This window comes from Brugia malayi (assembly GCF_000002995.4).
Source record: "Brugia malayi strain FR3 genome assembly, contig: Bm_v4_Chr4_scaffold_001, whole genome shotgun sequence".
In the NCBI taxonomy this organism is placed as follows: Eukaryota; Metazoa; Nematoda; class Chromadorea; order Rhabditida; family Onchocercidae; genus Brugia; species Brugia malayi.
The window spans coordinates 5,917,735-5,942,901 of NW_025062478.1; the positions used below are offsets into that span (position 1 = coordinate 5,917,735).

At 32.7% G+C, this 25,167-nt stretch overlaps 3 protein-coding genes across 6 annotated transcripts; 1 reads left to right on the top strand and 2 right to left on the bottom strand.

Annotated features, from left to right (window-relative positions):
* Nucleotides 1–343: 343 nt before the first annotated feature.
* On the bottom strand, nt 344–4,854 carry Bma-atf-8 (Uncharacterized protein; the record flags this gene model as incomplete). Of its 3 annotated transcripts, XM_001901880.2 has the most annotated exons (4): nt 344–667; nt 1,020–1,190; nt 2,672–2,965; nt 4,813–4,854. In XM_001901880.2, the coding sequence occupies 4 exons, from the start codon at nt 4,852–4,854 to the stop codon at nt 344–346; spliced, it is 831 nt and encodes a 276-aa protein (XP_001901915.2). The 3 variants fall into 3 exon arrangements, with proteins under 3 accessions (XP_001901915.2, XP_042937727.1, XP_042937728.1); XM_043081794.1 differs by lacking the exons at nt 344–667; nt 1,020–1,190 and adding an exon at nt 1,422–1,436; XM_043081793.1 differs by lacking the exons at nt 1,020–1,190; nt 2,672–2,965; nt 4,813–4,854 and having other exon boundaries at nt 344–658.
* Nucleotides 4,855–7,682: 2,828 nt separating this feature from the next.
* Nucleotides 7,683–10,743, bottom strand: Bm6466 (Uncharacterized protein; the record flags this gene model as incomplete). Its single annotated transcript, XM_043081795.1, has 10 exons — nt 7,683–7,844; nt 8,133–8,249; nt 8,391–8,469; nt 8,591–8,723; nt 8,808–8,910; nt 8,989–9,090; nt 9,454–9,632; nt 10,006–10,145; nt 10,349–10,466; nt 10,602–10,743. The coding sequence occupies 10 exons, from the start codon at nt 10,741–10,743 to the stop codon at nt 7,683–7,685; spliced, it is 1,275 nt and encodes a 424-aa protein (XP_042937729.1).
* A 3,033-nt stretch (nt 10,744–13,776) lies between these two features.
* Nucleotides 13,777–24,631, top strand: Bm12606 (Uncharacterized protein; the record flags this gene model as incomplete). Of its 2 annotated transcripts, XM_043081796.1 has the most annotated exons (19): nt 13,777–13,879; nt 14,186–14,327; nt 14,735–14,822; nt 16,818–16,879; nt 17,371–17,443; nt 17,557–17,645; nt 18,183–18,315; nt 18,615–18,822; nt 19,293–19,526; nt 20,150–20,394; nt 20,639–20,771; nt 20,945–21,210; nt 21,904–22,026; nt 22,240–22,325; nt 22,619–22,832; nt 23,252–23,438; nt 23,537–23,684; nt 24,049–24,147; nt 24,514–24,631. In XM_043081796.1, the coding sequence occupies 19 exons, from the start codon at nt 13,777–13,779 to the stop codon at nt 24,629–24,631; spliced, it is 2,751 nt and encodes a 916-aa protein (XP_042937730.1). The 2 variants fall into 2 exon arrangements, with proteins under 2 accessions (XP_042937730.1, XP_042937731.1); XM_043081797.1 differs by lacking the exon at nt 13,777–13,879 and having other exon boundaries at nt 14,311–14,327.
* Between the last annotated feature and the right edge of the window lie 536 nt (nt 24,632–25,167).

The following is a 25,167-nucleotide window of genomic DNA, read 5'->3' on the forward strand; positions in this document are numbered from 1 at the left end:
CCCTATCTTCTGATAAAAAGAAAAGAGTCCATAGTTCCGGTGATACAAAGATTAACACTTCAAGTTACTACTGAATTAGAAACCCGGAAGCGTATGTTTTATAGATGAAGACATTACAACGGCTATAACCAACAACTTATAGATATGCCTCAGCACTCATGCAAATATTGTGGTAACACAATAGCGGCACTTCAAACGGATAAGGTAACATCAATTACATATTCAGACGTCTTTAATGCAAATAAGAATTATCTATGGATAAAATATTTGCAAAATTTGAAATAAGCACTGAGTATAATCATAAATAAGTACTACTAGGGATAAGTGGTAGCAATTAGTAGAATTACTGGCTAGTGATAGCTGTCGATGTGGAGGAGGACAGAGTAAATAAGGGTGTTGTAACGGAAGGTTGTTGTTGTGATAGTAAAGACGTTACGGAAGGTGTCGGTGGAAGAGGTTGAAGAGGTTGTGATTGTTGTTGTCGCTGCTGAGAATTATGTAAAACAGTAGCCGGAGATGAGATTATCGTCTGTGGCGTGGATAAAATAGTAGGAGAAAGGACTAGCACTCGAAGTCGGTCTACTTCTGCTCGTAAATGTTCTACTTCCAGCCGTAAACGGATATTTTCTTGCTCAAGCATCGCTGCCCGAAGTGTCATTTCATCTTCCTAGATGAGTCTTATTCATTAATCTTAATCGAGTTGCTTATGGAACGGAAGTGTCACGGAAATGATGGAAATGGGAAAGATTTAAAAAATTGAAACATCATACAAAAATTGGTATCTGTCTGCCAGATGGCACATATTTAGTATTTCCATTAACTGACATTAGTAACAGCTATACCTGTTATTGGTATCTTCCCTTACAGCTCTTTTTATTGCCCTTATCTGAAAACCATTCCAACCTTCTGACCTGACTTAAGTTTTCAGTCGACAAGTTGCAGAATTTCACAAAAAAAAATACATTTCATCTAGAAATTGTCAAAGTTTTGCAGAACTCAAAACTTTCTTTAAATCAAACCTTTTGTCGCCTAGAATCTCGACTTCTTTTAGCGGCATCATTATTTTTCCTACGTCGTTCCCAATATGCTTCATCTTTGACCAATTCTTTTTTCTTTCGAACTGTTTCATTACGAACAATTACTTTGCGTTGTGTAGATATCACATCAATATCAGAAGTTGATGACGTGACCTGTAATGCAAATTTTATCCGTCACTTTAATCTATATAGAATCTGTTTTGAAATGAAAGATTAGGTGAGTGAAGACAACGTCTGTATATTCTTCAAAACAGTCTATCTGATTCACTGTTCATCAGAAATCATCCACTAATACGCACTGTCTGTGAAATGCTTGGCAATTTTCTCGAATTCTTGTTTTATGGAAAACGCTCGTCGACAAACCATAAAATAAATTCGAAACTTTCAAAAGTTTTGTTCCTAAAATTTTCACCATTGAAAATACGATGAATAAGGTTCAACAAAGGAAAGAAAAGGTGAGAGAAAAAAGAGAGAAAGAGAAAGGGAAAAAGTAAAAAAAAATTAATTTTTAAATGTGAACATTTCATTAATTGAAAAGAACAAGCCACATCCAAATATTTTTTCAACTGATTTGAATCATAATAAACATAATCAGGATTGTATTATTTAGATGGAAATTGAATGACGAAGTCATTAATCGTTGCAGAAAATTAAGACTAATTTTGAAGTGAAAATAGATGAGGATGAATGAGGGAGAGAATGTTTGAATGAAATAATTTTGGGATGAATGATAGATGACAAGGATTGACCTACTGACACAAATATGCACAATTTGGTTTCGGAACTCATACAATGAGGCTTTGGAACTCCGACTTAAATTTTGGAGTTTACGAAACAATGTAAAATAAATTCAACTCAATCTTTTTTTATTCTTGATTGATCTTTATTCTGTTCAATCTTTTATTCTTAATGACAGATGATTTAAATTCGAAGATTTTTGACGATCAAGCTTCAAAAGTTTTGGTTCCGAGCATTTGTTAAAATACGCAAATATGTTTTTCTGCAATAAAGAACTTTATAACTGTAATTAGCCAAGCAAACAGTGATAAGCCATTGAGGCTTATAAAACATATTACCAGTGTATAGAAAAGGAATATTTTTTTGTTCCTATTTAAGGACTAATCACATATCGATTGCTAGACTTTTTCAAGTTAAAGATGCAACCACAGAAAAATTTTGTTGAAGAAAAATTTAATGTCTTCCATGAATGGAGAAAATCTGAAAAGATTAATAACAGCAATAATCAATCTTAATGGAAGATTGAATACATCAGAGGAGGTGAAAAAGGACAATAGATGGATAGGCCTTAGAACGATTGGAAATTTTTAAAACTGATTTAATGTTGCTAAACTGAAAAAGAACAAAAGGAAAAAAAGTGGTTAGTACGAAACAAAGATATTTACAAGACAAATGGTGCAAGCATTGACACTGTAATTTATGGTTCAAGTTGAAATTTGAAGTCAAGTTGGAGAATAAATCTAGAGAATTTTCTAATCAGATTGAACACCCATTTAGTTTCTAGCGCTGGATTTAATTTCAATCCGCACCTGGTTGACTTTATATGGATTTTAAGATGCTGATATTTAGTAAAATGTAATTCGACCTGACCGCATAATATAAAGAATAATACAGACCTGCATAGAGGGTGATTGTTCATTGATGGCTTTATCATTTTTCAAACGGTTAAAATCGGTTGTGGGTGGTACTGAAAGAACACTAATTGGATCGGTTGGATCGTAAATGTGAAATGGTCGTAAGGTAGGTAAGGCAGCGCCTGATGATATTTTTCCGGAAGATTGCTTGGTATCTTCTTGGAACATGTTGAGAATATTAGAGGGTACGAATGGATTGACTAGTGGACTCATCAAAGCTGTATGCGACAAATGTGGCATGGTACTGTATGTCGATAGGTCGTATGGCAGGAAACTCTGGAAATTGGAATTAAATTATAAGAAATTAACATTAAATAAGCTAAATCATAATTAAGCAATATTTTTGGAATGTTCATATTAAATAAAAAGACATATGTGCATATGTAAAGAACTGAAAAGAAATAATTGTTAAGTTAGGATAAGTGCTTAAGCTAAGGAATAATAAATCATATGATAAGCTAGAATGAAGATTGTTGCCTAAGCTACCATTCCGTTCAGACAAATAATCTTATCAAAAAGGCAAAAGGTTGACTTGCTTTTCACATCTACAGCTCAGAAAAATTATTTGTCATAAAAGCTTAAGAAAATCCTAAGACTTTAACCCTGAGAAAAATCTGTCCAACCAAATATTTAACTCTTCTTTTTACACTTATTTTATGCTGTCAGTGAATGAAGCGAAAACTTTATTTTTTCGGGGAGCTTTTCAAGAAAAGGTTCATTAGATTATCTTGGATTTATAATCTCAGTATACAATAACCTATTATTGTACTAGTTTTATGAGTGATTGTATTGTCTTATCAGTGTTGCAAATTATTCTTTCAGAATTGCATAAGACTTTCATTGTCGATATGAAAAAAAAGTTCCAAAAGCTGATTCAAAAAAAAGTACTTAAAAAATTCAAAAAACGCCAATTCCCAGCAGAAAGAAATGAAACTTAAACGAATTGATTAGGCTAAAATCATTACACTCAGCACAATAATGCTTTATCAGTGTCTATTCAAAAACTTTTTTTTTTCAATTTAAAAAAACAAAACTTCCGATTAAGAAATATTGGGAGATTATGTTTCCTTAGGATCATTGGGAATGGAACATTATTGGATCTAAATCAAAGGAGAAAGTGGTACCAAATATTACGAAAACGACTGAGTTTCTCTTTTCCTTATTTCCTTTTTAATATCATTTCATCCTATGAATTCCATTTGCTTTTATCCAACTAATTACTAAAGCGCATTGCGTCTAACGCGAAATTTTCGCTAGGAGTAACTTTGGCTATCGGTGCGAATAACAAGCATTATATTCCATTCGTTTTCATTTGTTCATAATATGTGTTAAATGGAAAATAGGAATACTGAAATTGCTACAGTTGATAACTGGAATTGATAACTGAAAAATGTATGAAAAGGAAAGTGGGTTTGAGAATTTTGGATATTATTTAATAAAATTTACTGAATAATATTCAATTCTGATGTAAATATTTCAATGTGTCTACTTTGGAGAAAATTTCAACTGCCAGTAGTTGTTTGCTTTTATAATTTAGGTAATATTTTTTTAGCATGATAAATGAGAAAGACATTATGATGATGGCTTGGCTTAACTTATAGAATCTGCAATGTTCTACAAAAAAGAAAAAAAAAAAGAATAATACTTTCAGCATTAAAATTTTAATTAATTAAATCAATATAAGCCATCCATAAATTTCCTACAGATTTTATTCACATAATATTTTTAGTATTTTAGAAGATGAGTCATTCGCTCTTCATCCAGAAATAGCTGATAACTATAACGAAATATTTTTTATATGCTAGACATTCAAATTATTTCAGACATAGTGATATAGTATCCCTGGTATAGTCTGATATAATTATCAGTCTTGAATATGATCAGTTCGATGTATGATTAGCTGTTTATACAGAATTCCATTTGGATGATTGTAACAGATGATATTTCGTCTTATCCGTAACATATGTCGTGAAAAAAGTTGATTGAATTATGAACGTTTGATTCGTTTGAAATGGAGAATATCAACAATTTGAAAATCAGTGAAAAGACTTTTGTCATGATTGCGTAGCGGGGGAAAGTGAAGGATATCCGTAGATGATAGATACACATACACGTACACATACCTTAATGGGAAAATGTGGCAGCGGGTGCGATAAGGACGTCATTGCTGGAATCGGTTCGACGCTTCGAAATGAAATGCAAAGTGAAAGGGAAAATATATTCGCAATTCGGTCACCTACTTCCCCAGATTTTCACTTTTATCTCTCCATCCATGCATCACCACATGCGTACACATACAGACATACATTTACATACACATTCATATGTATGTAGACCGACAGGTACAGGCCGATGAACTGATGATCGCTCTTTTCCGATCACTAATAAAACCCTACCATTGTAAGTTGTTGAATGTCCACTTTCAATTTCGTTGATCGCATAGCAGCAACCTAAGGTGACAGACAGTCTCTATACATTTGAGCCTCTTTCGAAGATTACTTAATCATTTTTAGTGAAGCAAATACAAGAATTAGCTCCAATTTCAAATAATATTTTCATTGAGGTAGCAATTTTCAAATGGTACTACGAATTTTGCAAGAAAAAAATCCAAAATTAGTTTAGCATAATAAACATAAGACTGACTACTAGTCATCACTGCAAATGAAAAAATAAAATTCGAAAAAAATAATTGTCACATCAATTTTTACTGAGAGGGAGTTTAAAAGAAACAAATACAAAAGTTAGTTTAAGCTGCATAATTTATGCCAAGAGATGCTTTATCCTTTATCATCTGCAATTAATTTATATTCAACTGCAGTAATGTATTTGATTTAAGTAATTAAATACAACCGTACGAACAACCTTGCATATCATTTCTAGAATATTTTGAGAACTGAGCAAATATTATAGAAGAAAACATTTTATTCCTTCAATTATACCTTGATTATTACACATCACAACTTCTAACCTATTACCTATTACATCTTTGACCTGAAAAGTTCTGCATAAAAAATTAAATTCCTAATTAAATTACAGCAACATGTTTGCTGCTAAATGTTATCTTAAACGTGTTTGTGAAGCATATTAATGCCAAGCAATTATTTGAAGATTGGACTCTTTTAAACTTTAGTCATTGTTAAAAGAATTTAAATTTGCTCAGCAACTTCCACTACTTGAGATTTCAGCAATTTAACATTTATAATTTATAGTATTTTTCTTGCATTCCTTCATATTCTTTGAATTGTATTGCATTTCGATTATATACTTGTAAATTTGTCTATTTGTAAATTTAAAGACTCGATTCATTATGTAATGTAATGTTAACAATCCAATTTGCAGTAATTCATTTAATGAATGCAACTTATTACTTATTAATGTAATTATTATATCGGACAATTAGCATTGCTATGTACTGAATTAGAATCACTTTTTGCTGGCAAACATCGTTTTCTTTTAGAAATTCAGCACTATTTGTGCTAATTTTAATTCCTATGTCTTCAATGCTTTATATTGAAGATCAAACCATTTCATCAACAATACAGAGACAGATTATCATGTTAGCAGAAAGCTTATCAACTGAACATATTATGATGAAGATACCAACCATTGAGGAAAACTATATTAGCATCGTGCATAAAAATCATTCTGTGCTCAAAATGTTTCAAATTTCCATCTATCGCAATGTAAAATTGAATTCACTGAGAATTTTATGTAATGAATTTCAAAGTATTTAATTTAGCAGATGTATGCATCAATTTTAATAGCATCAACATTTCTGTTTTGATTCATCGATGCTGCTATATGACACTGCTATTGTTGATGTTTGAATAACAGCGCTACTGTTTTAAAGATGTTTTGTTACCCCGAGGGGACTGAAATGAAATCACAAATCCGCATTGAAGTAGCATCATTGAATAAGGTTGAAAGTACCGAAAGACAATAAATGTGAGTGGAAAAGACGAAACTCCACATGCAGGCACATTACTCCTTGATACATGATTACAGAAAATTACCATCCCACCTGATAATTTTAATCTGGAAATCGGGTCACTGGGTCATCATAGTCGTCTCTCCCCTTCTCTCTCTTTCACTCTCACCATTTATGTTTCGCTGTGAAACTTCCTTTCGACCTGAAAATCACATCTCTTCCTTGTTCATTCTTCTCTCTGTCTAAATATTCCATCACTATAATTCAACTCCCGCATCTTCTTACATGCCACTAAGATCATTATTTACTAGAACTATGTCATGACAACAATCTTCCCAACTTTTGCACAATCAGTTGTTAGTTTGGAGAGAGGTGCGTACCACTATCACCACATTTTCTCGCTGTATACGCTAGTGCGTGACATATGACATACCATATCCAACGTCCTATTCATGCCTGATGGCCTAACAGGTACCCGTTACAACAACGTAACTATGCAATACCACACCCACATCAACAACCATTACACTCTGCTTTTTCTTCTGGAATTAAGGATGGCATATAATATGGCATTCGGCGCAGCGGGACTAATCCTTGCATTGAAATGTGCAAGAACATGATCAATATGGTAAAGAGTGTCAAATCTTAATGTTTCAGAATTCGTAACTCCAATATCAGCCATCTTTTGCTACATCATAAAATGTTCAAAGACAAACCATAAATCTAGGAAGACAGCGAATGAAATAACAGTGAATGTTACATGACATACTACTGCATGACAGCTATATTTAAGTCACTACATCTTACAGTACCACGAAACTTGTATTTCAGAATTCAAACTCCAGATAACAGACAACTATATTTAATTTTCTTTTATCAGCAAGATTTTTTGCAAACTTCTTTTGTAGAAGTGTGTAGAAAAAAAAAATAACCTTTTTGATGACATTTGAAACTAATTTTTTTTTTGTGAGGTGATGCTATCAATTTACGGGACTTATTTATTTTTCTGGATAACAATAAATGAATGAATTAAAAAAATAAATGATCGAACGAGTTGTACCAGTATTATATCAAACGTGTACCAAGTTTCACTTCTTGATGTTTCCTGTCTTCTCTTTCTTTAATTCGTAACCTGTTTTTCAATTTCCTTCTTTGTCGCTTTTCTCCCGGTATCGGGAGCATATTCCTTTTCTGCAAACTCTTCAAGCGTTCCGTCAAAACATTGCCCTGTAACACTTAACTCTCCTATCAGTCGAGGAGATTAAAAAAGAAAAAATTTTTTCTGCGAAAAATATATGCAATATCACTTCAACGAATTTTGCTTTTCGGATTAACTGTAAAGTTGACTGTACAAATAAGAGTCCAACTGACAACTTCATTCAAGTAAAATATTCAGCATCTTAATTCATTATGAATACAATTTATGACAAAAAAGCACATTTTATACTACTATTATGTTCCCAGTGAAAGCAGAAAAATGATATTTACCATGAAAACATAATTTCTAGAACAAACCTGCGGCTTTAGTTCTCGCAAAGACCCTGGCAATTCCTCAGTTAACAAAACAGATTTCTCGCACGGTTCAAACTTCCCACGACCCAAACGCTGTGTACCAGCAAATTTTTTGATCAACTGAAAGATATATCAAAAGAAACTGACATGAAAAATGATATTAGTCAGCACAACTTCGCTGAACTTTTTTTTTTGCTGTACTTTTGGAAATAACTTCGATGTTAAATAAATGAAAAAGCCATGAAACGAATTACAACTAACTTTGTGCACTTTCCGTTTCTTTGCTAATTCTTCTCGTTTTTGTATTTCTTTACTGATTTCTTTATTTAATTTTCGAGTTCTGTAATAGTTTAATAAGTTATAAACCTCAAAAATCCGACAAAATGGAAATATGCTTTCAGCGCAACGGTTTAATTTTGGTAAGCATAACTCTTTATCAAACAAATTTTTGAAATACTCACGAGTAAATAAGATGCATCTGTTCCTTTTGGAATCCAGTTATACTTTCAATTTCTTTCCGTTTTCGTTCCATACGTCTCAAGTATCGAGCTTTCCTTGTTTTTTGTTTTTTTTGTTTAATTTTTAGCTCTTTTTCTTAAAATGAATTTTTTAATTTTCAAATAATTTTGAGCAAGATAAGAACAGAAAATGAGAGAAAAAGATTCAGGGAATCCTAACCTCCACTGTCGTTCAATTCCATTTCATTCGCATCCTCCAAAATTTCGTCACTGTTATCGCCACTACCATCAAGAGTTGTCCTTAATTCTAGTTCTATTTCCTCCTGAAATTTTGTTGAAGAAACAATAGAAAAAAATCACAGCTGCCAGTGATAAAGGTGTAGAAGAGGAACAATATAAACCCGAGTGGCGTATTTTTCTTTAAGCAATGCAAGCTCACGTTCCAGCTTTTCACTTTCTTTAATTTTCCGTTTTTCTTCTTCGGCTGCCTCAGTAACATAATCCTAGAACACAATGTTTAGTTTGTGATCAGTTTAACATATTGAAATAGTTTGATTAATTTGCTTGCTTTATAGATTTTTATCTCGTTGCAAGCATTAGCAGTCGGAAAATTAAGATTGTAATCCTTAAGTCAGGATATCATGGATCGATATTTGAGACTCGAATCGTTTAGACAAAGCAAAGAGAAAATGATACAGTAAAGAAAGGTAATTGAGAGGTAACGAAAACAAGAAATAACGAATTACCACATTATGAAGCAAAATTTACTGGCTACCGTGAAAAACTCAGTAAGCATCATTAAAATACATATTCATCCTTTAGGATGCATTCCAAATTCTTGAAAAGGGGAATTCAAATTTATTAACCAAATATTTGGACACTGGAGGATTATATGAAGCACCCGCCGGAGCAATTTCTACATGCTGCAGTATGCTAGTTATGTGCTTCAAAGTTTTCGGTTCCTGTGGCAACTTTTTCTTGGTAATTAGAAAATAGTATTCCTCTGATGCAGAAACTTCTTTTTGTGAGTGTTGGTCGTCTTTACCTTAAAAAAAGAGAGAACTGAATATTAGCTATTACATCAGCAAATGATTTAAGTTAAAATTCTAAACACTAATTTTATAGACTATAAAACTTTAATACATCAATTAAACAACTTAAAAATATTAAGTGCTTCCGACATTCCCGAATGAAAAAACCATCAGAATTTGACCATCTGCACTAGTATATGGTGTATAAATTTCGACAAATTTCACAATCATCTTCTTATCTACATATTACAAGTCGCATGTTTTTAAAACATCTTCTCTAATATAAGTTCTCGTTGTGGGCATTCAGCTTTTTCAGTAAATTCAAAACACGGCATCAAAGACCTCGAATTAATGTTCCTAAAACTTTCAGATGTGAAAAAAACATACCCCAAAGATCATATAATTCTCGAGTCTGGAATGCAGTATTTTGTGGAAAACTAGCTTTGTCCGCGACTTGTTTCTTCGGTGTTTCTAGAAGCATCTTTCTCACCTGACGTTTAGGTACATTATCCTCCTTTGTCACAAGCCTAAATCGTTAAATTACTAAAAAATCTGAAAGAAATCAGTGACAAATAGCGACAAAATTATCATTACGCCGGAATAAAAATCCAGTTAACCGTCATTCACTTTTGGATACAAGCCTTACTACTGTCTCGATATCATTTAAATAGTGCAACCAAGTGTTTTCAAAAATTAAATTTTCTCCATGAAATAGTGAGAACCAACTAACTCCTTCTTTGTTAATCTCTTCATCAAAGCTGCCATCTGTCGCCTTGTTAATTTAAAATTATTGTGATCAGGTTCTCTTTCGACGGTAAACAGACTGTCATCACTTTGGTTTTTTACATCTAAAATCAATTTAATGCAACAAAATCAAAAGAAAACTGAACCATTCATGAAATAAGCACCAATTCAATTCTAAAATGCCTTTTTTTCCATCACCCCAACACTATATCCGAAACCAAAAGATATTTCTGACATACCTTTAACATCATCAGCTTGAATTTCGCAGAGAAAATCCTCCGTATCCTGGATTTGCGTACCTTTTTTCCAGTATCGTTTTTTGTTTCGTGAAATCCGACATTTCCGCATCTTCCCAGAATGTTTTACATCACCATTTACCATTGTTCTGTATTCTGACTTTCACTTTCAGCAATAAAAAAAAGACCAATAGCAGTAAATGTGTAATTAACCAAACAAAACATGGCGTTTTCAAATCCCAATAAGATCCTAATCAAAAGTGGCACTGCTAACATTTACCTCACTCCAATACGTCCAACTCTATACATTTATATCAGGCACCACATCCAATTCACGTAATCATAGTTATTCTAGTGAGAAACTACCCAATGCTGATAGCCAACCTATCTATTAAAAGTGAAAGAACAGCACGTGAACATGACGGAATCCCGGACATCTACTGCTTCAAGTACTTTGCCACCAAACAACCGGATCAGAACAACTAAACCACGAATACCATGCAAGGTTTCTCGCAATGCGTCCATTTTTAACGGACCTCGGTGCGTTATATGAAGTTTTTAGAGACTGTACCATGTAAATCAAAGATCGCGGGGATGCAAGCTGGATGTCTACTTTTATGGTATGATTCATCCAGTGGGTTTTGCCGGGAAATGTTGAGATAGAACTGTGTGCACTCGAAGTACTCTCTTCATCGTATATCTTACTTTCATCATAGCAGATTCTATTACCTATCACTACTTTATAGGAGAGGTTTGGAGAGGCTTCCATGTGTGACGTAAGATACAATTATTATCATTTCCGTATCGCCATTTTCCCTCCGGTAGTCCACACTGCTGATGAAAAGTTAAAACCACTGAATGTTATATATATGGAAGATAAATGTGACTGTAAGATTAATGCAAAATTCCCGCAAAATTTTCATAATAATTTGTCAGAGACTACCATACGAACTGCTTGAGGGTTATCTTTATGGAAATTCTGGGACAAGTCGCAGGCTTTTTGAAGATATCTCTAACAAACTATATCATCTTTTTTCGAGCAGATATGAACGGAATGGAAGTAGAAGAGGTTCTGGAAGTTTTATTTCAAATACCATGATAAAATGCTCCTTTCCAAATTAGAGAAGACGATGCCGCCATATGGATGGTTGAATTATATTGTGAAAGCATATGCCCTATTAAATTTTTGGCACACTATCCAAGTCCGTAAGATAGGAAATGACTCGTGGGATTTTAATAATTGACCCGGAATCTTCTTTCGAATGTATCTGTCCTGTGCAATAGTTGCAGCAGCAACAGTGGTATTAGTCGTAGTAGTAGTACGCCTGTTTTGGGGTGGCTTGTATCCGACCACCTACTTTACTACCGACGCTAGAGGGCATCTATCGATTCCGTGTGTGCGTGTGTATGTGTTTGTGTGTGTGTGTGTGTATGCATGTCTGTATATTTCATAGTCGCATTGATGTCATTTTCTTTTCCATTCGGATTATGTATGTGCGTGTGTATGTGTATCTGTACTTCACGCTGTGTGCATTCAGTTTAATAAAATGCTGGGAGATTTACTATAACTGTTCGAATGTATGTTTATGGATGTTGTGTGGATGTATGTGTGTGTGTGTGTATGTTTGTGGATGGGTTATGTTTGAAGCAGGTGATGCTTGGGACTTCTTTTTCTGAACTGTTCATTTGTTCGGTGTGACTCGCCGACAGTTTGACAAATCTAGAAATTTTCTCGCTACCAGAAAGCTGATACAGTGATTGTCATCTCCTTAAGGCATCGACACTCACAGCTCGTTCCACTTAATCATTTCCGTCTCTCTGATGATGTGGTTGTCCAAAAAAATTTTGTTTTACCTTTTTTTTATTCAAACTGATATGGAGGTCTTCCATACGGTCTCGCGCGTTCATCCATTTCGTTTAATTCATCCAGACACAGGTGACATCTTCCTGGTGGATTATGTCAAATATAAGGTTCAATACAGAACCAGGTCTTATTTTTATAGACCTGTTTGGCTTTCTCAGTTTGTTTTAGTGCCTTCTTCCATCCATTTTTTTGCATAGCTCCAATTTTTTTATATTTAATCACTTTCTTTCCATGTTATACTCTTAATAAATGTTGGACCAATTCAGTTATGATTGGGAGATGTGTTTGACATTGTTAAACTATTCTAAATTGAGTGGTTTATTTTTATCATTTGCTAGAAAATAAAATCTTGGAGAATGGCTATAAGTTGTATCGAGAGCAACACTCACTTTTCAGAGCGATAATAAGTAGTATTAGCATTATTTTATTATCCTCTTCCTTCTATTGATGTACTGATAAAATGTGTGTTTGAAAATAAATATCTTAGAAAGCCTTTCTTTTAATATATATTCATGATACCTATCGCATGTTGATATTATTATGGAAGAAAAAATGTACACTTTTTCTTGAAAATGATCTCAGTCCTATGATACTTATAGATAGACAACTATCCAATGGTAACCCGTTATCAGAAAACTACTAAAATAATTTTTTGCAGTGTGTTTCTTATCAGTATCGTTCGTTTATGAAATAAGCAACTTATTTTTCCTTCGTCTCGTTTCTCCTCCTCACTTCAACTCCCCCACCCTAAAAAGTAGGAAATAACAGATGAAAGGTATTTGGGGACAAAAAAACCTGTTGAACTAGTGCATACTTTACAGTTCTCTTTATGGAAAAGAAGGTTGTTAATTGAAATGTGTGCCGACCATTCAACTATTCCTAGACATAGTTTTCCTTTTTTTTTTCTTTCCATATGTAGTAAATATTTTATCTTTTTTAATAGTTGAGATTAGGTTGGGTTTTTTTTTCCGTAAAACACCACTTTCTCCATGCTGATACCACAGTCATTTCACAAGATTGGTAACCAGTAGCAGTTCTCATTTCTTTGTTTAGAACATGAATAGCGCGGAAGGGTAGACTTAAAGTTGTATCTTGCTCAAAAAGAAAAAGCATAATAAGCAGTCTACAACAGTATTGTGACCTTTCAAATAATAGATTCTGTTACGTTCAGGAAATGCGATTTTGACATTTCAAACAATTTGGAAGAGGGTAGCCAGGATAAATCAGATTAAAGTTGGATAGTTTTAAAATAGAAATGAAGTATGCTTTTTCTTTTTTCACATGTTATACAATTAAGGTAATTACTTATGGTATATGGCGGATGGAGAAGACGATTCAAGTTCGAATCTGTCGGTTAGCCTTCCTCGACAAACATTGATTCGCGGAAAAAAGCGAAAGATCACTTTGCATAGCATGGGTATAATTTTTTGAATTAAAAAAAACATGCATCAGCAGTGTTGGCTACCGTTCGATGAGTTTTTCTACAGAACAAAAGAGCATTCAGTTAGTCAGGACCTTTAAAAAATTCGAGTTTTTGTAAGCGTAAGGTTTTAATGCTTTTTGTTGCAAATTTGCAGTTTATTTTCTATAGAATTCTTGCTTTTATCATTAGTCACGTGTGTGATTTGGAAAAGGGTTCGAGATTTTGGTCGTAAAACTATTAAGATTACAGCAGATTCTAACAATCGTTTAATCATTGCATTTGGATTTTCACAAATTATAGTGTTACGACGTCGTAATAGTGGACAAGCGGATCCTGCAGAACCTCCGACAGTACAAACGTCAACGCCAGTAAGTAGTTCAGTTTCGTGCCTTCAGGCTGTACCTCTGCAAACGGATATCACCGATATGGCTGCCAGGAAAAGGTAGTTTAGCGACGTACTGCTATGATGGGATGATTCCTTTTTGTAGTTCAGGGAAGAAGCAAAAATTTTTTTTTTTTGAAATTTGGAATAATGTTTGTTGCACTAAGTAGGTATTAACTAAAAGTTTGAAATAGGGCTAGAATAATCTAAAAAGCCATATGGTTACGATGGTTGACGTTATAAATTGCTGCGTTTATTAGTTTGCATTTTAATTTCGTGATGGATCGTTGTAGGTTTACATGCAGAAATCGTGACTCGTGTTTTTGAACTTCCTGTCATATGTCATTACAAATTTTTTTTATTATCTGCACAATTAGCAAGTTGTTAAAGTTATCATCGTTTTAATTATTATTTAAATCATTTTAAGTGATCTCATTTGATGAAGTCAAAACTTCTGTGTTGTATAGGTATGAATTACGTCGTCGCCGATCTCTCCAACAGAGCGAAGGGGATGGCTGCATTATGAGTAGTAGCATGGTTGCAACAACCGATGAGGTAATTAATTTTATTTGAATCGGAAGTACATAATGCATGCACATATGCAAACAGGGTTGTAATATGAACTTACTGTTGTTTTACGCGAAATCCACTTTTTGTAATTTCTGGTCAGCGTTATAATCGATTTGGACATCAATAGATTTTAGTATTTAGAAGCATAAACTACAACTTATAAAAGAAGAACCGTACTAACCATACCAGTTGTGTATTTTGGTAAGTTCTATAAAACCAATTAATGTGGAATTTTTTCCTCATAAAATATTTTGAATTTATTGCTGGTATATGTTGTCCTAATGATCATTCGTCTTTAGACTATTGATTTTTTTAGGAAGACAAAAGTAAAAAAAGGAGAAAAGGATTGTCTCCTTCACATGTTGCAGTTTTCTAAGTAAAATATATATATATTTTAGTTGAGTCGTTTGTTCATCAATGTTTTAGGTGTTTTCAGAAAAGCTTATCTTAGTTTAGTTCAAAATATGACGCGTATTAGAAAAATTGCTCACTGCATTACTGCGGTGAGCAATTTTTCTGTTTTTTACCATTTTTTGAATCCCAGTGACATTTTTGGAGATAATTTGGTTCTAGAACAAAAAAGAAATTTATGCTTGTTTTTCACTTTCTTAGCAGTTTGTCTGGCATTTCTTTCCTTGCTTTTCATCTCTGTTTCAAAAACCCATTGTTTGCCTACGATTACTTCATAATAATAAATTTTTGGATTAGCTTATATGAAGCTTTACCATTCCACCAAAGGAATGTTTTTACTGTTGTATTTCTCGGAATCCAAAGGATTGAACGATCTGTTTTGCCCATTTTCTTTAAGGATATAATTTTTCAATGAATTCTTGGAAATTAGAAGGGATATGAGTTTATGAGTTTTTTTTTCTGTAATTAATTTGAAAACTTTCTGTATTGTAAGCTATAGTACGTGTACTTCCTCAACGCAGTCGTTTTCTAGAATTCATTTAGTTATACCGTCTGGAACTCTTCTTCTCCAAACTTATTGGTCCCTATCCTTTCTAGCATTTCGCTTTTTTTAAAGTATTATGTTTTTTGTTTAACACGAGTTTTCAATTGGTTTAAAGTACTAATTTTTGACTTTGTAGTATTGGGTATAGTAAGGAGCGAATTCATTTGCCAAAAAATGAGAACCAAATTTTTTTCATGTTTTTGAACATTTCTTTCTCTGAAAATAAGCAACATCTTGACTTTTTGTTACTGTTAAGAATTTAGTTTTGATATTGTACTTTACATTCAGTGCATGAATAGTTTCAAATTATTATGCATTGAGTATGTATCATCATCATCTGATGAGAGAAGCTTATATAGTTTATCCACCAATCTAGTCAGCAGATGGAAAAGAATGCCTAATTCTGAAAGATGAAGTTTTCATATTTTTGATAAAATGGAAATATTAACAAGTATTATTGCACTTCAGTTCCACGTGTTTGATAACACTGGGAAGTTCTTTTTTATGGCCAAAGCGAGAGATACGTCAGTTAGCAAAAAAACCACTATTTGAATAAACTTTCAGTTAAATAACCTTTTTCTTCATGCTGAGTTTGCCAGTATTGCAAATGAAGTTTCGTACTACTAATTTTTCTTTAATTAAAAAGACATCTTTATTTTCTATAAATCAAAATCTTCATAATGTGCTATTCCATTAAACAACTTTAAATAGCCTGCCATCAACTAAAACAATTATCCAGTTAATTTGTCATCCGTTGTTTTCTCAGTGCTCTAATTAATAATTGTCAAATTATTTCCGATCATTCGGTTTCTTCCAGAACATTCTGGACAAAAATGGATATATAATCATGTAGGCTTGTTCTTATGTTTGCATCTGCTTTTTGGAGCGATGTGCATACCTGCATAAATGAAATAATATGAAAAAATGAAAGAAAAAAACTGGTTTTTTCTCTTCGTCTTTAACATATTCATCAGAATCTCGTTTGAAAACACATTTGCGACGAAATAATTTATTCCCATGTTTAGAGATCAATAGGACTGTTACGTAAACGAATAAAAGGTGATCTACTGACTGAAGCGCAAAGCAGGTACATTACGATTGTTGCAGTTTTTTTTTTTTTTTTTTTTTTTTTTTCAAATGTCAGATGAGAATTGCTTGATTGTATGTGTGGACGGAAGAATAAATCGAAGGTGAGGTTGGTTTAGAAAGGTTTCGAAGCACTGAAATATCTAAGAAATGATTTCTTAAGTAGAACATTGGGATGTACAGTTAAATGTTTGTGAGTTAAAATACACAGAAGTGGATATGGCGTATTATAGTTTGTTATGTAATATTTTATTATGGATTGAAATTTTAGGTATGTTAGAGAAAATTAGTTGTTTTCATTTTCCTCATATTGAAGTGGGTTGTTTTGGAATTTTGACTTTACATTCCAATAAATTAGAGACTTGAGGATCTCTGCATATATTTTAAATCCATAGTTTTCCAAGATGTATGAGAAAGTTAACATATATTCACCGGAAATATATTGCGAAGGATATTCCTTCTTTTTTTGGCCTTAATTATAATTTTTTCTAGCTTGGATCTACCTATAGAACGTTATTTATCTGACTCCTCAATTGATGTTTTACCGGATGAAATTTTTATGAAGGTATGGTGGAAACTTTATTGATGCTATAATGTATCCATTGATTTAGTGCCCAGATCCATTGTTTCCTACGGCATAGATGTTTCGTTAAAAAAATAAAGTTTAGTTATTTTTAGATTTATTCATTTCTTTACGAAGGCGATCTCTTGACATGTTCTGCTGTATCGCGACGTTTTTATCGACTGTCAAATGATTTAAATTTATGGTAAGTTTTATTATCATCTTTAAGGGTAGTTCTCATAATTCATGAATCATTGAAAGAAAAAAGACTTTACGTTCGACTTCGTTCAACAGACTCAACTTGATGTGTCCAGAGTGATAATTTGGGTTTTCATACATGATTGTTAACAGAAAATTTGATTTATAATGTAGTTTGTCAAAGGAAAAAGAAGGACTGTAAATATACATAGTTATAAGTAGTTGTATAAAGCCATTATGTTATATTCAAATAGTGTTACGGTACTAATTTTTGATATCTTGATTACGTAAATAGTTTTGGAGAAATTTGTATACGTCCATGAACTCATTATGGAAGAAAAGAATGACAACTGATAAGCGTCTTCCGGTCAAAACAGTTTTATGTCGACAGCGCATGTCATTTAGAAGTTCTCATCATTAATAAGCGCAGGAAATACTTTCTTGCTTCAATGAGATCTCTAAATGTAAATGAAGGCAGCAAGGCATTTCTGAAATTTCTTTAGTAGAAAATATTTCCTTTTTCTCTATTGTGCATTCTTTTCAGGAAGATTCTATATCAAGGAGTTTTTGAATATCGAATACCTCTTTATCATCCTGAACCACGTAAATTCGAGTTTCGGGAAATAGGCCGCTGGAGAGATGTTGTAAATCCATGGAAAGAAAGTTTTCGCCAGTTGGTATGTAGTAAAAATAGAAAAGAACAGGGACCTTGAAATGTTTCTATGAATTATGCCATTAAAACACTTGAGTCTTGCTTCTTGAGCTCCCTTCAATCTTTGAGGATACCATATCTTCATGCTGCTAAATAATTAACGTGCCATGATAATGTCTTGTTAGAATTTGTAAAAATAAGAAAATTAGTAGTTAATTGCTTTTTGTTTACTGTGAGTAATATCGTAAATATCATTATTTGTTTGAATTCAATAATGATGCTATAAGTTAATATTAAGTTATAATATTGATGATTTTTTTTCAGCGTCAAGGTGTTCATGTAAGACTCGGGTTTGCTCATATTTATGAAGGTCACAGTGGACGCAAAATATTGCATTTTAAAAATCTCAATGATGCAATCGAACATTGTGAACAGCTTCCAAGTGAAGTAGAAAAGCTAGTTTTCTTGCATGAAGGAATGTATACTTCCACACAGTTGGTGGTCGATACACCATTACAGATTATCGGAGCAGGTTTGGTTCCTTCAATTTTATCAGAAATAGTGTAGTTCTGATTTCTTGACATTTTTGAAAGTCGAAATTATAGCTTTGTTCATTGCTGTTGTTATGAAATTTAATTAGAGTAATTTCACAATTTTTTAAACCACACCCTTCTTAGAAGACTCGCGTCTCGGTCTTTAATCTTTATCTGAAAGAAAAAGCTGAGCCGTATAGTTTCATTAACGTAGGTGTTAATGTGATAAATTTGATACTCTTCATTTTTTCTTCAGATCTCTTTGCTTTCACATGTGTAGCTTAGTAATGGATAAGTTGAATAGAATAAAATAGCTGAAAAGCCGAAATCACTCATTCCGATATAAATTTATTGCCAACAACTATTTAGAAAAGTGTAGTGCGAGTACAGAATTTTCGCCGTATTGGAAAAGTTAGGGTTCAAGAAAAGTTTTACGGCTTAGTGCACCTTAGTAGTTTTTTTTTTGCAGGTTCATCACGCAATTTCCAAGATTCGGTTATCGTTGACAGCAATAATGGAACGACGATAACATTTGTAGAAGGCTCAGAATATGCATATCTCGGCTTTTGTACAGTGAGGTATATCGAACCACCTTTGGATCCAGTGCGTGTAGGAAACACACAACACCTTTGCTCTGCTCTCGTTGTTAATGCTTTTGCTAGCCCACTGATTGAGCATTGCAGTTTTTCATCGACGTGCTCTGGTTTGCATTCCTTTTCTCAGAAAAAATTCCATATTCTTTATCAATGAATTTTTTATGGTGCGGTAGTTTTGTGATGTAAATTTTATGATACACTAACTTAAGATCGGGATCGATAGCTAATTCAGAACAAACTGTCACCGTAGAATAAGAATGTTAAGTGCTCTGAATAAAAAAAAAAACTGCCCATTCTATCTTATGAGATTTAAGTTTCACTTATAAAAAACAAAAGAGAAAAAAAAAAGATTGATGGTTGAGAATAATGACCAGCAGAATCTGCGAAAATCCGGAGACATCTTTCAAGCAGTTTGGAAATTTGAAAATATATTAAAACTATTAAGTATTTGAAATCTCTTAACCATTCACATGCAAATATAACAATGAGAAAGCGAAACAAGATGAGTTGAGAACTAGAATAATTAGAATAAATTCACTCAAAAAATCTGAGCATGGTAAAAAGCATTATATATTCTGTTTATCAACATTTGTATCACACATGGATATTATTATAAGTAATTGTTTTTCCAAACTTTTAGGATAGTTTTGTGACATGATTTGGTGATATCGTAAAATTGAAAAAACATAATTTGTATAATCATCCAAAACTGAACAACTATGTGTTGCAGGAGGCGCCACAGTATGCGTAAAACATGAAGGAGCGAACCCATACATTAGAAATTGCTCTATATGTGGCTCAGATAACGTTGGGATTTACATTACTGACAATGCCACTGGAACGTATGAAGATTGTGAAATTGCACGCAATACGCTAGCTGGTGTTTGGGTGAAGAATAAAGCCAATCCATATTTTCGACGATGTCATATTCATGATGGTCGTGATGTTGGCGTTTTTACTTTTGAATACGGAATGGTTTGTTTATTCATGTTAAAACCTTTTCTGATTTTCCATCAAATTCGTAGTCAAGATAGTTAGTTATCTTTGGGAAAAATGGCTTGTTGACAAATTTTGGTTGGACATGCATTTGTAAAACGACCTTAAAAGTGGCTTTGTACTAATAGTTATCACATTGATTTTGAATTAAAAGTTTCGTTATCTTACTAATAATTTTTAAGATATATTTGAAGTTTTAATTTCTCTTGTGCATATTGTTTAGGGTTACTTCGAGAAATGCGATATTCACAGTAATCGCATTTCGGGTATTGAAGTAAAAAACCAAGCAAATCCAACCGTTGTTCGTTGTGATATTCACCACGGACAAACTGGTGGAATTTATATACATGAAAAAGGTTAGTTAGTTTTGCGTTTTTCATTTTAATTTGGTAAATTTCCTTACATTTATTACAAGAAAATTTTTGCAGCAGATAGAGAAACTTGCCAACACATAGAATTGTGCGTTTCACATTAGCTGCTTACGTCACTTTTAATATGCTTAGTGATTTAAAATTGTGTTTATCAATAGGACGTGGTCAATTCATCGAAAATCGAATATTCTCTAATCAGTTCGCTGGCATTTGGATAACATCACAGTCTGATCCTACTGTGCGGAAAAATGAAATCTTTTCGGGTCAACAGGGTGGTGTTTACGTATTTGGCGAAGGACGTGGTCTCATTGAACAGAATAATATTTATCAAAATAATCTAGCTGGCATTCAGATACGTACTGGTTCCGACCCGATTGTTAGGCTGAACAAAATACACAGTGGATATCACGGAGGCATATATGTGGTAGCTTTTTTCTTTCATTTTGCATTTTTTCTGAAAATACTATTCAGATCGTGAAAATTTTTGGTTGGTTCAAAATATTTTGAGATTTCATATTTTAACTTTGAAAGTTGACAATATGAAATCTCAAGAGAATAACTTTCAAATTTGTTTTCTTCAGTACGTGAATGTGTTCATCGGAATGAACTATAATCAGTGATGTGATTTGTTAATGTTAGTTAGCTATTACCGAGTTTCTTATGTATTAAATTTTATATGAAAAATATTTTGGAAGGGGGGTAGATTTTTTGGGAAGCAATTCAAATATCTGATTGATTACATTGGTAATTATATTGGTACGTATCTGCATTATATTAGATTAATTAAATTGGTTTTTTAAGGTTTCATTAATTCCAATTACTTAGTAGGCAATTAACTCTGCTGTTGTTTTATGTCTTATATTAGACATTAAGGATTGTTTCTCTCATAGTGAATAAAATGTTTAACAAACTGATCGACTAAACCAATTTTGTCAACAACCAAGTGAAAACAAAAATCGATTGCGGCTGGGAGTTGTTTATTCGCTGTAGTGGATTGTTTTCCCACTGTAAACTGATTTTTCTCTTATAAATTCATAAACTCCGAAAGTAATTTATGTTTGACCTATTTCGCTGATGGCACGACGTTGTCGAAATTGCAGTATAACTCGTTTTGCAGCACGAAAAAGGACGAGGATTAATTGAAGAGAATGAAGTTTACGGAAATGCACTTGCGGGTATTTGGGTGACAACTGGATCCTGTCCGATACTGCGAAAAAATCGTATACATTCCGGCAAACAAGTCTTTTTTTTTTTCTGAAAGCAACAATAATATTTATATAAAATATCGAAAATAAAATCAGAAATTTATGTAGAAAGAGAACTTAATTTTAGATCATTTATTTTTGGTTACGTATATCTCTGTACTTTCAAATTAATTTGCTTTTTTTGGATTCTCTTTGCTTTCATTTGTATTTTAATGGTCGCTTTCTATCAAATTCGCTAGATTTTGTAGGTTGGCGTTTATTTTTATGATAATGGACATGGTTTGTTGGAGGAAAATGACATCTTTAATCATCTTTATTCTGGTGTACAAATAAGGTATATGTTTCTGTTATTTTTTTTTTTTTTAATTTGAACTTATTCCTTACACTAAAAGATATTTCTATTAGTTCAGAATGTTGGATTAGTTCGCTCAAAAATTGCAGCCAGGAAATGATATTTTTGAATTTCATCCACTGAAATACTTAAAATTTGAAATGTATTTTTTTTTTTTGAAATAATGTATAAAAATTTGAAATAATATTATTAGTTATTCGTTGTTTCTAAAATTTCACTTGTAGCTGAAAACGGATTTCATTTTTAAAATTCCTTCTAAATAAATGTTTTTGCAGGACAGGTTCAAATCCCAAAATTACTCGAAATAAAATCTGGGGTGGTCAAAATGGAGGTGTATTGGTATATAACTGTGGAAAAGGTGTTTTGGAAGATAACGAAATTTTCGATAATGCAATGGCAGGTGTTTGGATTAAAACTGAAAGCAATCCAGTCCTTCGACGTAATAAAATTTACGATGGGCGTGATGGTGGAATATGTATATTCAATAAGGTAAATGTTAATTAATCGAAATTAAGGTGATTCTTTTCGCGAGTTTTGTTCGTAATGCGTAATGTGCGTGAATTACTCAGTGACTCGATTCCGCTTTATTTATGTTGGTTTGAATTCTGTAACATTCAAATCATGGTACTTTAGAGTTGCTTAGCATATTTTGAAGGAGTATTTTGAATAATAATATCACATTACCAGGGAACTTCTTTGATCAAAAATTGTATCGAAGTCATATTAAGTAGAAATTTGTAGAGTGGCTAATATATCCACTTTTTGATTGGACAGTTCTTTAGTATAGCTTATTTTATCAGATAGGAAAAATCATACTAAACTTTTAATTACCACATTCAGCTTTTGTTTCATGTGGCAATTGACTAACTAGTGGCTTATTCAAGAAAAATTCTAATTTTTTATTTCAGGGCCGTGGTTTATTGGAAGATAATGAGATCTATCGTAATGCACAGGCTGGTGTTTTGATATCAACTGATTCGAATCCCATCCTTCGACGAAATCGGATTTATAAGGGACGAGCCGCGGGCATCGAAATCACAAATGGTGCTACAGCAACACTAGAAGGAAATCATCTGTTTCAAAATGAATTCGGAGGTTTATTTGCCTAATCACTAGTTATCACTTTCATTTCTTCATCATTTAGGACACTCATTTGCTATAATTGTCCTGACAGCATACCATTTTATCTTTAGGCTTGTGCTTAGCAAGTGATGTTCGTCCAATAATGCGTGATAACCTTATTTACGATAATCATAATGCTGTTGATCGGACGATTGCTAAGGGATACTGCCTGTTCAAAATAAGCTCCTGCACTTCATTTCCAATGCATGACTTCTACCGGTACTTTTTATATGCTTCAAGTAATTTTTGGAATATTGAAAATTTATGTGTTGCTATATTATATGGGACACTGTAAGTATTTTCCTTTTTTTTTTTTTTTTTCATATCATAAATTGTACTAGGTTAGAAAGCAGAATATATTTGTTAGATATATAACTTTTCATGCGAATCTTAAACTATCTAAAAATATTTCATGGGAATCTTAGGGTATCTGAAAAATTAGAAATTTATGAAGCGTTTAGACAACATTTTCATTTATGTTAAGTTGTAACTAGTATTACTTTTTTCATCATGTATGACTTCGGCTTTTATTGTTTTGTATCTTGTATACGTAAAGTTGTTGAAGCATTTCCATAAATTTCAGGTGCATAAGTTGTAATACAACAGATCGTAATGCGATTTGTGTCAACTGCATCAAATCTTGTCACAAAGGACATAATGTAGAATTTGTTCGCCATGATCGGTTAGCATTTCTTTAATCCTGATTATAAAATTTTTTTACAGTTGCTTCTCGAAAAGTCACTGTCAATTAAATTGCACATTGTTACTTCATTTCCTTATAAGCTTATACGGTTATTTAAGTAACGTAAAGTTACTTAGACATTTAAGGTGTTTGCATGATTTAGAAATCTTCAGAGCCTTTTTTTTTTGGTAGTTTAAAGCTGGTAAAATTAATATACAGAAGGTCAAGTGTGGTATTAAAAAATTTTCAATACCGATTAAAACTTGTAGGCTTTACTGATTTTTATATTATGCTAATTTTTATGTTATGACACATTTTCGAATTTTTTTGATTTATTGGTGTGCATTTGCACTCATTTTTTTTTAGTTTCTTTTGTGACTGTGGCGCTGGATCCCTGGATAGACAGTGTACCCTGCAATCCGAAACTCGCGACAATGATACAGTATATGATTCAGCTACACCCACAGAATCTGAAACCACATAATGTTGACACCAATGGTATCAAATATCGGATGCCGTGGGTAATTTCTCTAACGATCGGGTACTTGTAAACGGATATTGATTCTGTTTTGTTTTTTTTTTTTTCAATTTTCACTTCTGTGTAAATGATTGCATACGCTGGCTGTTTATTGCAGAATAAGAATCAAACGAGTAGAGCTTGCCTAAAATATTTGCCTTAAAATATGTCAACCCAAGTATTTTTAATTATTTCGCAACTTTGTAAATAGAGTTTAAAGCAAAGTATTTTACGTCATCTGTAATTATCTGAGTTTCAGTCTACCCGAATATCTGAGTTTCAGTCTTTCCTGTCAACACCGGCAATGAAGGATAATTTTTGTTGATTTCATAAGGTGTTGATTTGCTTCCCATTATCCTTCTACAATTTTTGTCAATTTAATGACGTTTTCTTCGTTTTTCTTCATTTTCATAACTTTTTGGTAACAAGCTGAACTTGAATTGATATTGTCAAGAGGTAGTATTTTATAATAAATGAGCTAAATTATTCATAGATAGAAAGGG